Source organism: Lathyrus oleraceus, chromosome 5 (genome assembly GCF_024323335.1).
Source record: "Lathyrus oleraceus cultivar Zhongwan6 chromosome 5, CAAS_Psat_ZW6_1.0, whole genome shotgun sequence".
NCBI lineage: Eukaryota > Viridiplantae > Streptophyta > Magnoliopsida > Fabales > Fabaceae > Lathyrus > Lathyrus oleraceus.
This window is the reverse complement of record NC_066583.1, coordinates 242,567,997-242,581,611: the sequence shown is the minus strand read 5'-3', so window position 1 is coordinate 242,581,611 and position 13,615 is coordinate 242,567,997. Positions and strand designations below refer to the sequence as shown.

General features: G+C 35.7%; 1 protein-coding gene and 1 non-coding gene across 2 annotated transcripts; both read left to right on the top strand.

The window, feature by feature from the left end:
• Positions 1-1,305: 1,305 nt before the first annotated feature.
• LOC127083448 (TMV resistance protein N) lies at positions 1,306-7,126 on the top strand. Its single transcript, XM_051023760.1, has 6 exons — positions 1,306-2,498; positions 2,577-3,675; positions 3,767-4,051; positions 4,131-5,108; positions 5,216-6,019; positions 6,118-7,126. The coding sequence occupies exons 1-6, from the start codon at positions 2,023-2,025 to the stop codon at positions 6,433-6,435; spliced, it is 3,960 nt and encodes a 1,319-aa protein (XP_050879717.1). The 5' UTR covers positions 1,306-2,022; the 3' UTR covers positions 6,436-7,126.
• Positions 7,006-7,120, top strand: LOC127090053 (U5 spliceosomal RNA). Its single transcript, XR_007791588.1, has one exon. It is a non-coding gene; the product is annotated as a U5 spliceosomal RNA (small nuclear RNA).
• Positions 7,127-13,615: the final 6,489 nt, after the last annotated feature.

The window sequence follows — 13,615 nt, the reverse complement described above, 5'->3', positions numbered from 1 at the left end:
GAACATTTGCAGTAGGGGTAAAGCTTGAATATCAAAACGTTTACGAGAAAAAAGTCACTCTCCTCACAAAAATGTATTTTGCTTCCACTTTATATTTACAAGTCATTTAAATCTTACAAAGTTTACCTTTTGTCTCTCTTGCTTTATCGTTTATACTTTTGTTTAAGTACTTTATTGTTTTTACTTTCCATTCCCATTTTATCTTTATTACCTCCCTAACTCATCAAGAGTTGCGTTTACACCTTTCAAAACCTTTCAAGAACACTGTTTACCAAAAAACCATACACCCAAAACACTAAGTCCAGGACTCTGTAGCCGGTCCTGCAAGTAACCCTCTTATAGGAAAGCTATAGATTGTTGAGCGAAACAACACCCACACCTTTGAAACACCTTAATATGACCATTGCATCACCAACCCAAAGTTTGACACAACAATCAGTTGGAAAACAATACTTCAGAAGGTTGTTGCCTTATAAATCACTGAAACGGAATATATTGCCCTCACTAAAGCTGTGAAATGAACATTGTGACTTGAAGTTTTTGCTAAGGAGATGAAACATTGTGGCTTAAATGTGATAGCGAAAGTGCAATATAGCTGTCGAAGAATCCATCCTATCATTAGCAAATCAAACACATTGATGTGAGGCTGCATTTCGTCAGAGAGATAATCGAGCGTGGAGAAGTCTAAGTGCAGAAGGTTTCCACTGATGTCAATGTTGCTGATATGATCATCAAGACATTGCCAAGTTAAAAGTTTTTCCACTCTATACAGCTGGTAGGACTGCATGATGACAACTAGTTAATTTTGTGGTTTAGAGTTTGTTCTAAGATGGAGATTTGTAGCTTATGGGTTACAAGCTAGTGTTGCAACAAACTCTGTGAAGTCGAAGAGTTCAGTCGAAATCGAAAAGTTAGTGTAGCTGTCAAAATATGTTAGCTCGTTGTTTAAGTTAACATGTCAAATTATGCCAGATTATTAGGCCAAATTTTTAGTATGTTAGTTGAAAACTAGGATTTAGTTTTATTATATATAAATAACATACTAATCATCACTTATCCATCGATCCCCGATGATCATAATCAAAGGGAGAAAGTAGTATAGTTGAGATTCAATTCTAAGCATTATTTCTAATGTGTAATCGAAACAAGAGTCTGATTTTTATACCATTTTAAATTGTCTTTTTCTTCTCTCTTTTCTTTTACTTTGTGATTTTCTTATTAATCAAAAAGTCAATAATACTGTATTTTCGTGACATTACTTTGACAATAGTTTCATCTTCTCTCTTCCCTTTTAAAACACTCAGGCATTCACCAATATCTTTAATAATGAACTCTTTCATCTTGATTAGTTTTGACATCAATGACGGTTGGGGCTACAATACTCCATACGCTTATGCATGATTCACGCTTCAAAAAGTCCACAACTAATGAACTATTAAAATCACATTGGATTTGTTCCCATGGAATTGTACTCAAGGTCAATAAACCGCAATTGCAACGGATTCATCGTAACGGAAATGTGACCCAGCGGTTGTCAATTCCAATTTACCAGCCACCAGGGAGATGGAGCTTCTGTCAGAGCCACTTTTGTTCTAACGGAAGTTTGGTGTAGTGGTTTTGGATGCACTATTGGTGTTGCTTATACATTTTAATTTGGGTTTTGTTGGAACCTCCAAATCAAATTTGACACATGACAGCTAAGTTGGGGTGGTCCCAATAATAGTTACCTTTGTTATCTTAATTCTTAGCATGTGATCACTAATCTCTTTTATTATTCTAATGTTAATTTCTTGTCAGGTTTTTACAAAAACTAGGATTTTTATAGTTATAGTATTAATGTAAGTTAAGAGTGACTAAAATATAATTCCCAATGTGGACAATTCTCTAGAGACATTGACTCATTCGGAAGCTGAAAATCATCTTTTCACTGGCATTGGTGAGTACTCTTGCTTTGACTCCAACTGTTGATTCTCTGTGCAACTACTATCTTTTGCATCAGTATAACTTCAATCTAAATCATCAATGAAAGACTGTTCACAAAACTCAAAATGGAAGTATCATGTTTTCTTGAGTTTTAGGGGAGAAGACACGCGCTTAGGCTTCACCGATCACCTATATGCAGCTTTGGTGCGCAAGAGTATAATAACTTTCAGAGATGATGAAGAACTTGCAAGAGGTGAAGTAATCTCACAAAAGCTACTCCATGCCATTGAGGAATCTCTCTCAGCAGTTGTCATAATCTCCAAAAACTATGCTAACTCAGCTTGGTGTTTGGATGAGTTAGTCAAGATTCTCGAATCTAAACGCTTGTCAGGACAACAAGTGTTCCCTATTTTCTATGGTGTGGATCCCTCTGATGTAAGGAATCAAAGGGGAAGTTTTGATGAGGCTTTTAGGAAACATGAAGAAAAATTTGCTGAAAGCAAAGAGAAGGTGCAAAAGTGGAGAGATGCATTGAGAGAGGTCGCCAACTTGTCAGGCTGGGATTCTAAGGATCAGTAAGTGCATGTTTTGTCCTAACTCTAATGATTTTAATTTATGCCTTGATTATATGTTATGGTTTTTGTTCAATGCAGACATGAAACAAAACTCATTGAAGAAGTTGTTGCACAAGTATGGAAAAAACTGGAACTCAAATTTCCATCCTATAACGATGGACTGGTCGCGATTGATACAAGATTGGAAGAATTATATTCAACTCTGAAGATAGGTTTCGAGGAAGTTCGTTTCATAGGGATATGGGGTATGGGTGGGATAGGCAAAACGACTCTTGCCACAGCTCTCTTTAAAAAAATCAAAAGTCAGTTTAATGTAAGTTGCTTCATCACTAATGTCAGGGAGGTATCTGGTGAAAGAAACGAAGGTATGCTACAGTTACAAAATAAAATTCTTTCTCATCTGAACATCAAAGGAATGGTAATTGAAACATTAAGCGAAGGAAAGGACAGCTTAAGAAACCTTTTATCCAACAAAAAGGTTCTTCTTGTCCTTGATGATGTAAGTTCTAAAAGCCAACTTGAGAATTTGGCTGGAAGCCAAGCATGGTTTGGTCGAGGGAGTAGAATTATAGTTACGACTAGGGATAAACACCTCTTGATATCACATGCTGTATTGTTTGAAATGTATGAGAGTAAAATCTTGAATAAAAGTGAATCCCTTCAACTGTTTTGTGAAAAAGCTTTTAAAAAGGACAAGCCGGAAGAAGATTATTTTGAGTTATCTAAAAGTGTGGTCGAATATGCTGGAGGCCTTCCTTTGGCTCTTGAAGTGTTGGGTTCTTTTCTTTGCGGAAGAAGGATATCTGATTGGGAAGATGCTTTGATCAAAATTAAAAAAGTTTCACATGATGATATCGTAAACAAACTTCGAATAAGTTATGACATGTTAGAAGATGAACACAAGACTATATTTCTAGATATTGCCTGTTTTTTTAAGGGGTGGTATAAACATAAAGTGATACAGATATTGGAAAATTGTGGCTTCCATCCAACACTTGGAATAAATGTTCTTATAGAAAAATCACTAGTAACTTTCGATGGAAGAGTTTTTGGGATGCATGATATGCTAGAAGAAATGGGTAAAACCATAGTTTTTCTAGAATCTCCTAATGATCCCGGCAAACGGAGTAGATTGTGGTCTCTAGAGGATATTGATGAAGTACTAAGGAAAAATAAGGTTATTCTCAATTTCAATGTTACATTACATTTGTTGAATTGCATTCATTTTCAATTTCAATGTTACCTATTTGACGATTATTGTTAATCAGGGAACTGAACTTGTTCAAGGTATTGTTTTGAAGTCATCACCATCTATGTCATTTGAAGCGCGTTGGAACCCTGAGGCTTTCTCAAAGATGTGTAATCTTAGGTTACTCATTATATTATGCGATTTGCATCTTTCACTTGGTCTGAAATGTCTTTCCAGCTCACTAAGAGTAATTGTATGGCGGGGATATCCAATGAATACTCTACCACTTGGAGTTCAACTGGATAAGCTTGTTCATTTACAAATGGTCAGTAGTAAAGTCAAACAACTGTGGAAGGGAACTCGGGTAAAGAGCTTCAAGTAAGAGTTTTCATTTATAACTAGGATTTTCAAATACTAATCTATTTCTTCTCTGTTTTGTTCAGTATTTCGGAAAGCTGAAAGTAATCGATTTGAGTAATTCCAAAAATCTACGCCAAACTCCAAATGTCTCTGGCGTTCCATACCTTGAAGAGCTGCATCTTAATGATTGTACAGACATTGTTGAAATTCACCAGTCTGTTAAAGAGCACAAAAAGATCGAGATATTGAGCTTGATAGGATGTACGAATCTGAAAACCTTTTCAAGTACATTGGAAATGGATTCCTTGAAAATGCTCATTATATCTGATTGCTCAAACATTTCAACACTTCCGGATTTTGGGAAAAATATGATAAGCATGTCAGTGCTTAATTTAATGCACTGCAAAAATATTGTGTGCCTTCCAAATAGCATTAGTAACCTGAAGTCTCTCAAAATTCTCAATATATCTGGATGCTCAAAAATTTGTAGCCTGCCAAACGGTATAAAGCGAAACACGGCTCTGGAGAATCTTGACTTGAGTAGAACTGCTATTGGAGAAATGGATCCCTCCCTACTTCAATTAGGGAATCTCAAAATATTATCTTTAAGTGGATGTGGCTTGCCAGCTTCCGACTCTCGACAGGACGTGAGTCGGCTATATAGGAATCGATTAAGGTATTTCTCAGCTGACACGGGCTTAATATTGCCTTCTACTTTCTCAGGTCTTTCCTCATTAACTGTTTTGGATTTGAGCTATTGTAATCTCACTGATGATTCAATTCCCCATGACATTGACGGCTTATCATCATTGGAAAGACTAATTCTATCTGGGAATGATTTTCTGCGCCTACCCACTTGCTACTTTGTTAATCTTTCAAAGCTTCGCTATCTTGAATTAGAAGACTGTCCTCTGCTTCATTCTGTACCATTGCTTCCACCACATATATGCTTGTATTCAACAGATTCAGATGCAAAGGAATCTAAGATATTGGATCCTCAAAAGATATGGAAGCTGTTTGAGTCAAGCAACAAAGAACTCTTTCTCTCACCCGTGTCTTTGGTAAGTGCTTCAAGAGATTTAAATCAGGTGTCCACTTTTTATTTGTAAATGTATGTATGCATGAATTTCTGCTGTTTTTGTTAACAAGGACAAATTTATTATTACAGATAGTTGATTACCCTTATCCCGTGTACACGGAAATCCCTTCGAGATTTGATAATCATAATTTTTTTCCCTTGAGCTCATCATATGTGTCAGAAGCTGACTCAATTGCATCAATAACAGTAAAAATCCCTACTGATTGTAGTAGTTCAAGTAATGGGTGGGCAGTTGCTGTATTTGTGGCGTTGGAGGAAATTGATGAAGGCTTACGGGCCAGAGAAAAGCTGCTTGACAATACCAAACCAGATTCGAGGGGAAATGAGCACATTGGTTATTTAATCCTATTGATAATAGTGTTATTTCTTTTAATTTGTGTATGGTTTCGTGTTCCAATAAAAACCACTACCAAACACATGCGCATGCGTTGGAACTTTGATACTTTAGAACCTGAAGATGGCTCATCCTTATCTCTCTTCTCTAATTCAACAGCAAACAATAAGCTGTACCTGTTTACAATGGTAGGGAGTGGTGATTTTATATACATTCGGCGACACACAAGAGGGGAGGGAAAGTCCATGCACAGATCCTTTAGCAAGCATCGGAAGCCAGAGTTCAGGGAAAACAGTTTGTTGCGTTTTGAAGTGCAAGTGGAAGGGTGCAAGATAAGGAAGTGTGGATGGCGTGTGTTGCACAAGGAAGATTATCTTGAAGACCTTAAAGAGGTGAACAACGGTGAACTTTCTACGGCACCTTCAAATTCCGAGCATGTCAGTGGTATGTGTGAATCAACTATGGATAAATTGAAGGGAGAGAATGCTACTGCTTTTGATGTGCAGAACATAGAAAAATCCAATGAAAATTTCACTTTGGTAAGTAACCCTCTAATTCTCACACACAATAATTACGCATAAAGCTTTCATGGTATTCTTCATATAACATGTTTACTACTATCTCTTGTTTGTTGCAGAGAAAAATGTTTCAGAATATTAGACAAGGACTAGGTTTAAGCATGCTAATTTTAATGTCAATGATGGTAGCTGCTACATTATTCCCTCTGCCTGTGCAAGGTTTCGGCTTTAAAAAGCACACAACAACAAATGAAGTCCAGAATAAACCATTTAAATCACACCGGGTTTCCCGCAAAACTGTATTGAAGGTCAATACACCACAATTACAAAGCAGTCATCGATTCAATGTGAGACAACGGTTGTCATTTCCACTATACCAGCTTTCAAGGAGGACTAATTTCTCTCAGACTCACTTTTGTTCTTACTTAACTAGATGAAGTAGTTTTTGTGTTGTGCTCTATATCCCTTGACTATGGTTCCATTGGAAGTATGTTGATTTTGTCCACTCATTTTAAAATTGAGAGCTTGTTTATTGCATATGAAGCCATGATCGGGGGAAGACGATGGTGTGAGGCGTAGAGAGAGAGTTAAGGACCTTTAGATTAGAAATTCATAAGTAGGATACAATAAATTGTATTAGAAAGATCATGCTTTGTTTATCTGGAATCAATAGAATTATTAGTTCTTCAAAGTTTGTAATTTTGTTTGTGTTTTAGGGACAAGTGTTAAAAGTGAGAGCTTGTTTAGTGCATATTAGCAGGAGCACGATGCAGGAAATAAAGAATGGTTTGAAACACATGAATGTGAAGAAGAATAGATTAAAATCCCATTTGTGGATTGGAACTGAAAGAAGACTGTGTGGAGTGGAGAGGTATAGGCACGCGAGAAACATAAGGGTTGGTGTTGAAGTGTGTGGTTTTAGTCTAGAGCCCACATCGATTAGTTGACAAGTAAAAGTATGCTGTTAGCATATAAAAAGAAACGATTCCATCTATATCAAGTCACGGAGCCGTGTGATGAACACAAAGCGAACTATTCTTTCGCCTTTTACTAAAGAATACCGTGTGTGCGTCACTAAAAGCGGCATACGCCTATTTTTGAAAGAGTTCTCTTTTGAGAGCTCTGCAATACTAGTTTAAAATTGACTTAGAATGTTTATTTAAGTGGTTTAAATATTAATTATATGTGAAATTAAAATAAAGCAGTTATATAAAAGCATCTGATGGCACTACTACTACCTTTACAAGATTTCTTTCTTTTAAAATTAATTAATTTTTTGGTGATTACTAGACCAAACTTAATACTAGATTTGAGGAAGATTTTGATTGTGGAAGAAATAAATATGTTAAATAATCAAAATTTTCTTATATTATAATGTTTATTAAGATGATATTATATTTTTAGAACAAACGTAATACTATTTGAAGAACAAGAGCATGGACAATTTTAGTGACAGCCTTAATTTTTTTATAATTGATAAAAGTTTATGGATATACATTTCATCCCAAAAAATAGTTAAAAATTACTTTTATATGAAGATATTTCTTATAATGTATTTGAGGAGTCTCCTTTTTCTTAAAAAGATGAGAAAAATATAGAAAACTCACTTCAAAAATATAGATAGAAAAATGTATTCTAACACGTGTGTTGCAACATCGGGTCTCTCGCAATAAATAAATGGTATTACAGTTTGGTCCATAATTATTTGATCAAACATAACATTCTACGCAGTTTGGTTCAGAATTATTCGATCAAAGATAACACTCTACAACAGAAGATCTACAATGGAGAAAAGCTAATTTGGATGTACTAGTGCAACATGTGGAACATAATGTTTCAACATATGCAGTGCAACATCTGGTCTTATTCAACAGGCCAGATGGATGTTGTGTGGTGCGAATTTTTTGATTGGATTTCAATTAGATTTGTTGCAGATATTTTAGCAATGATTAGTTGATTTGTTTGACATCTGTTGAAGATCAAATCAAATTTAAATGGAGATTTAAATTTGAATTTGAATATAACAAATCATATTTTTTGAAGACTTTTATGGAGAAATCAATTCCATCAAGATTCTCTATTATTCTGAACGAATTTAAGTCAGAGATCCATCAGAAAAAAGTCCATAACACATTGCTATATAAGGAGGCTCAACTCTCATGGTTTAGTAAGAGACTTGTGCACAAGACTAAGTTTTTAGTGTCTAGGGTTTGTGAGTCTTTTGTTTCTTGTATTCTATGCTAATGGTATCATTAGGATTATTGTTGACTTTACCTATGTACATCACTCTATGTTTCAATAACTTGGCAGTGTTGTTAGTTTGTTTTAGTTGAGTTATAAATTTAACAATCATTGTTTTAATGGTTAAGTTGGTCATTAGGGGTTAATGATTGAGAGAAAGTGAGAGAGGTTCTCATATTTAGGGGGAGACATAAATAAAAAGTCATTAGGACTAGGGAGAGGCATAGAACTTCATAGGGTTTGGGGTTCTTATAAGACTAATTGTTCTAATTTGAAGTAGTGAATTTCCATTCTTGGATAGAGTTCCCCCTCAGACGTGGGTGTGGTTTCACCGAACTGTGTTACCAATTTCCTGTGTTATTTTATTGATTTCTGCATTATGTTATTCTTGTTGTTAGTCGCCATCATGCTAGTTTCACAAGTTGGACCAGTTGTTCCAACATCGTGTTCAACATCTGTCCATCAGAAAGAAAATTTCAATGTTGAAACATATAAAAAAATTAAGGCTAACACCAAAATTTTCCATTCTCTTAAAATTATTGCATCTATAATTTAGTTGTTCTTCAAATCAAGTATTAAGTTTCTTCTAAAAATATAATATGATTTTAATAAAATTTATTGTACATGTTTATAAGTAAAATTTGAATTTTTAGTTTCTTCCAAAATTTTCCATGCTCTTAAAATTATTGCATCCACAATTTAGTTGTTCTTCAAATCAAGTATTAAGTGTCTTCTAAAAATATAATATGATTTTAATAAAAAATTTATTGTACATTTTTATAAGTAATTTTTGAATTTTTAACTATTTTTTATATTTTATTAGAAATGAAATTTTCTTCAAATCTATTATTAAGTTTGGTCTAATAAAACACCAAAAAATTTACCAATCGTTAGTTGATCTTGTAGATATTGATGCTAGATTTGGTGGGGAGGAATGCGGTTTAATCCCCCACAACATGGTGAACAAAAAGGTAGCAATTCCGACCAACAATGAGTCTGACGGTGATGAGGATGCCATAATAGAAATGTGTGTTGTCATGGATGACTTACGCCACCACAATCAAAATTTGAAGGATAATGAACTTCACATCCAACAACACCAGATAGGCATGGCAAAAACACTTATCCCATATCCCTAATCTAACAAGAAAACCCATATTTAACTGTGGGCGGGGGTGGGAAAAGCCAATTTTTAATTACAGAGACGGGGTGGGTATACTAGTTCCAACTACACACCCATCCTCGTCCCCACCCCGGTCTAATAAATTTATATTTTTATCTTTTCTTTTAATAATACTACTATACATTTACTTTTCTTAATCTTAAGATAGAAAATTTATTAGATTAAATATAAATGATCAAGTGTTATTATTACTATTATTAAAATGACCAATGTTTAGTCTTATTATTGATTTTCATTGCTATGTAAAGAAAATTACATTTAAAAAGAATTATATGGGTGTGGGGCGGAGGCGGGGGAAACTCGTGTCTCGTTCGGGGTGGACGTGGGTGGTCATTTGTTACCCCTGACTGGGGACGGGGGCGGGGCTGGTACAAGGAGACGGGGGCGGGGCTGGTACAAGGAGGCGGGGGCAGCGCTGATAATGCTTAAACATATCTCGTTGGCATGCCTAATGACATAAGGAGGCTGGCCCTCTTGAGGGGAGACTGAAATCCTAGATCCCCCAACCTCCCTCTCATGAGATATGAGGGGGAATCAGTGCTAGAGAGTTTCAAGTCGCCATCATTGGCCAAGTTTAATGGGCACAATGACCCATGTGAGCATGTCGCCTCCATTAACATGCATATGGAAATTATTGGAGCATCTGATTCCCCGAAATACAAGTTTCTCTCCAGAACCTTCAGAGATGCATCATTAAGGTGGTGCATGATCCTGCCACGACTCTTGGTCACCAACTACCAAGACCTGATGATGAAATTGGTCCATCAGTTTGCATCAAGCAGGCACATAAAAATTTCTACCACCATCATTTTCAACATTCGCCAAGGCTCTTTTGAATCTTTGAGTGAATATCTTACCAGCTTTAATGAGGCGACTATCAAGGTCGTCCACCCTAACCAGGAAATGTTCTTAGGAGCATTCAAAAATGGACTAAGTGAGGGACATTTTAATAAAACCCTCTCCCATTGGCCATCGGCTTCCTTGACGGAGGTGGTAACACGTGCAGAGTGTTATATAAAGGCAAGGAAAGTAACACTGAAAAGAAGGCTAGAGATGTCAAAGAGAAAACAACTAGTAACCCTGATAACTCACATCAATCGCATAAGAATCATTACACCTCGCTTGTTAGAGACAAGCCGATGTTCAAATGAAGCGGGAAAATCACCGAGAGATTCACGTCTTTAAAACTCGTCACAAGCAGATATGGCATGAGGTCCTTCATATGCATGAAATTCCACAGTTGCCAACCCCCAAGTCAGACATCATGGAACCTAAATCCAGTAGATGGTGCAAGTTTTATAAAGTCAAAGGGCACCATACAAAAGATTGCTACCAACTCAAGAAGAAGATAGAGCGCCTCGTCCAAGAGGGTCATTTGAAAAAATATGTTTGAGGCGATGTCGCCCAAACGCCAAGAGGATCCAACTCTCGAGAGCAAGATGCTTCTAGGAATCTCAATACCAATAAAGACAAGGAATTGAACAATGGGAAAAAACAAACTTTTGCGCCATACCCTTAAAACCATGGCAAGAGGATTCACCAGGGGTAGGGAGACTAGTTTCACTCACAAGAGATACGCACACAAAATCCTAACGGTTGAAGGCTCGCCTACCAGCCCTAACTCAGGGAAGAAGATAACCCTAAATTCTGAGATTACTTTCTCTGAGAAGGAAGCAATAGGCATCCATATGCATGACAATGACCCTATGATCATAATTGTGAGGTGCAGTGACTAAGAGATTAAAAGAGTGCTAATTGATCAAAGAAGCTCTAAAAATATCCTCTATTGGGACATTTTTTAAAGACGTTGTCTGGATCTAGACGATCTCAAAACTTTTCAAGGTTCGTGGGTGGGGCTCTCAGGCGAGCAAGTACAATGAAGGGTTATAATTATATTACCCTGAAGACCATGTTGTGAGCTGATAAGAGCGCAATGTTGATCAATGTAAGATATTTGGTTATTGATGTGTCCTCTTTGTATAACATGGTTATAAGGAAACCTTCTTTCAACCAGCAGGGAACTTCCATATCCTTGATGTATATGTACAGGAAACGTCCACTCCCAAGTGGGCGAGTTTGGGTTATCCGGGGGGATCGAGAAAATCCCAGTAAATGTTACGTGGTGAGACTTGAGTAAAATATTTTACATTTTACTTATTCCTTGTATAAGAATATCTATGCATTTATTTGTTCTCTAGAATTTAAAATTTTCCTTATGGTTATTTGTCATGTTAAGGCATATTTTTTGAAGCAATTGTCAAGATAAATAGTTGCTACTCTAATGGAGGATTTTTTAGAAATACACTTGATAATCCAAAGATTAAAAGTTGTTATGCTATTAGCTTAGAAGTATAAGGATACCCATGTACTTTCGTATGAAGCGTCTGATGAAGAAGTCATTAAAGGAAGTTAATAAAAATGATGAGAATGAGGGTGAAGTTGAAAAAATATGAAAAAAGGTGAGAAAAGTGAGGAGAAGAAAACAAGGACGGAGAGAAAATTGTGAGTGTGTAAGAGAAAAATAAAGAGAAAGAAACTCCATATTATACTAAGTTGACATGCCCTCACTCGAAGAAGAAAAATACAAAATAGGAGTCAATATCGATTCGATACTACTCTTAATGATGAAGAAGTTAGATTGTGGGGATGTCAAATTTGTTACATATCCTTATCGTGTAACGGAAGACATGTTACTGAAATTCAAAGATTTTGTATCTTTAGTTGATTTTATAATTCTTGATAAGGAAGAAGATGTTGATTTCCCCATAATGTAGAATATTCTTATTAACTTCTAGGACATATATTTATTTGGAGACATGTGAATTCATGTTATGATTTCCAAACTAAAAAATTATCTTAATGGTTTATGAACTCTTGCATCAACCTGATGAGAATCTAAAATATTACATCAAACATTCAAGATTCATTAAACATAGAGGTTTTCACTCTTGTGGACCTTAACTAAGACGTCAGAAAGAGATCAAAAAAGTATTACAAAGCTATCGTTTAGGGTACATAAAAGGATACATAGTGTTTACCGTGAAAATTGGTAAACAACCGTTGATCTTCCAAATTACAGAAACTTTGGTTACTCACAGGACCGATCAGATTGATCCTAGGACATGTGCTATTGTTCTAAAAATCGTATATAGAAGATGAACACTTCGACAATATCCTTGAAGAAAGAATGTTTACTTAAAGCGTTCTTAAGAAGATAAATGGTAGAAATGCAAGTAAAGTGTAAAACAATGTTTGATAAATGACTGGTAATAAAGAACAATTGCTGAACTGAAAGATGTAAATAAACTTTAATTGATATAAATATAATGGTGTTGTCAAACGTACATTCTCAATTGTACTCTTTTCTCTACACACTGGATACTTTGAGTAAATATGATTGATTGTACAACAATTTAAACACACCAATCCTAACATTAGGACGCCTATTTATACTAAATTGAAATAACTGTCTCCAACGAATCTTCTCCTAGGCACTGACACGTTACACTCGGCATGTCTGCGTTTCAGGAAAACATTCCACGCCTCCTTCCCATCAAAAAACGGATAAGAATGAAATACAATTACTCTTCTATCGTTCAAATTCAAATATGTGTAGAAGTGAAATTATGTCGAAGTGATATACCGAACTTGGGATTATTCTTAAGTTTCACATTCGTCTTCCCTTACAGAAGGCAGACTTCGACACCTCCTTATGTCAATAATGCTTTGTGTCGAAATCCCAGATAATTGCAAAGAACATTCTCTTTCCTTAGTTTATCACTTCTAACCTGATGTCGAAATTTCAACCTAACAAATTTTCCCCCATACAATGCCTTTTTCGATACACCGAAGAAAAAGGTATTTTTTTCCCTTTGAAAATCAAATTCGACATCACAAAAACTATTCATCTACTTTGAAGTCACAGTCATGATGGCCGCTTTAGCAAAACGTCTCTTCAGAACCCACGTGAGGATCTTTAGGTAATCATCATGTTTCCTAGTCCTTAACTGCTACCACTTATCATGGCCATTTATACTAACACGTGTCCACTTTTTTTTAAATTTATTTATTTAATGCCTAACAAAACCGCTTCCACTTCCATAGCTTATAAATAGGCACATTCAACACTCTTCTTTCTCTCTATCTTAACTTTTCACCTTCTGATCTCCCTTAAAGAACGTATTTCCTCTACT

Bases quoted from the DNA above. Each gene is read 5' to 3' on its own strand.
- LOC127083448 (XM_051023760.1), top strand. From the start codon at position 2,023: ATGAAAGACTGTTCACAAAACTCAAAATGGAAGTATCATGTTTTCTTG. The intron at 4,052-4,130 runs GTAAAGAGCTTC...TGTTTTGTTCAG, and splicing joins AACTGTGGAAGGGAACTCGG to TATTTCGGAAAGCTGAAAGT. The intron at 5,109-5,215 runs GTAAGTGCTTCA...TTATTATTACAG, and splicing joins TTCTCTCACCCGTGTCTTTG to ATAGTTGATTACCCTTATCC.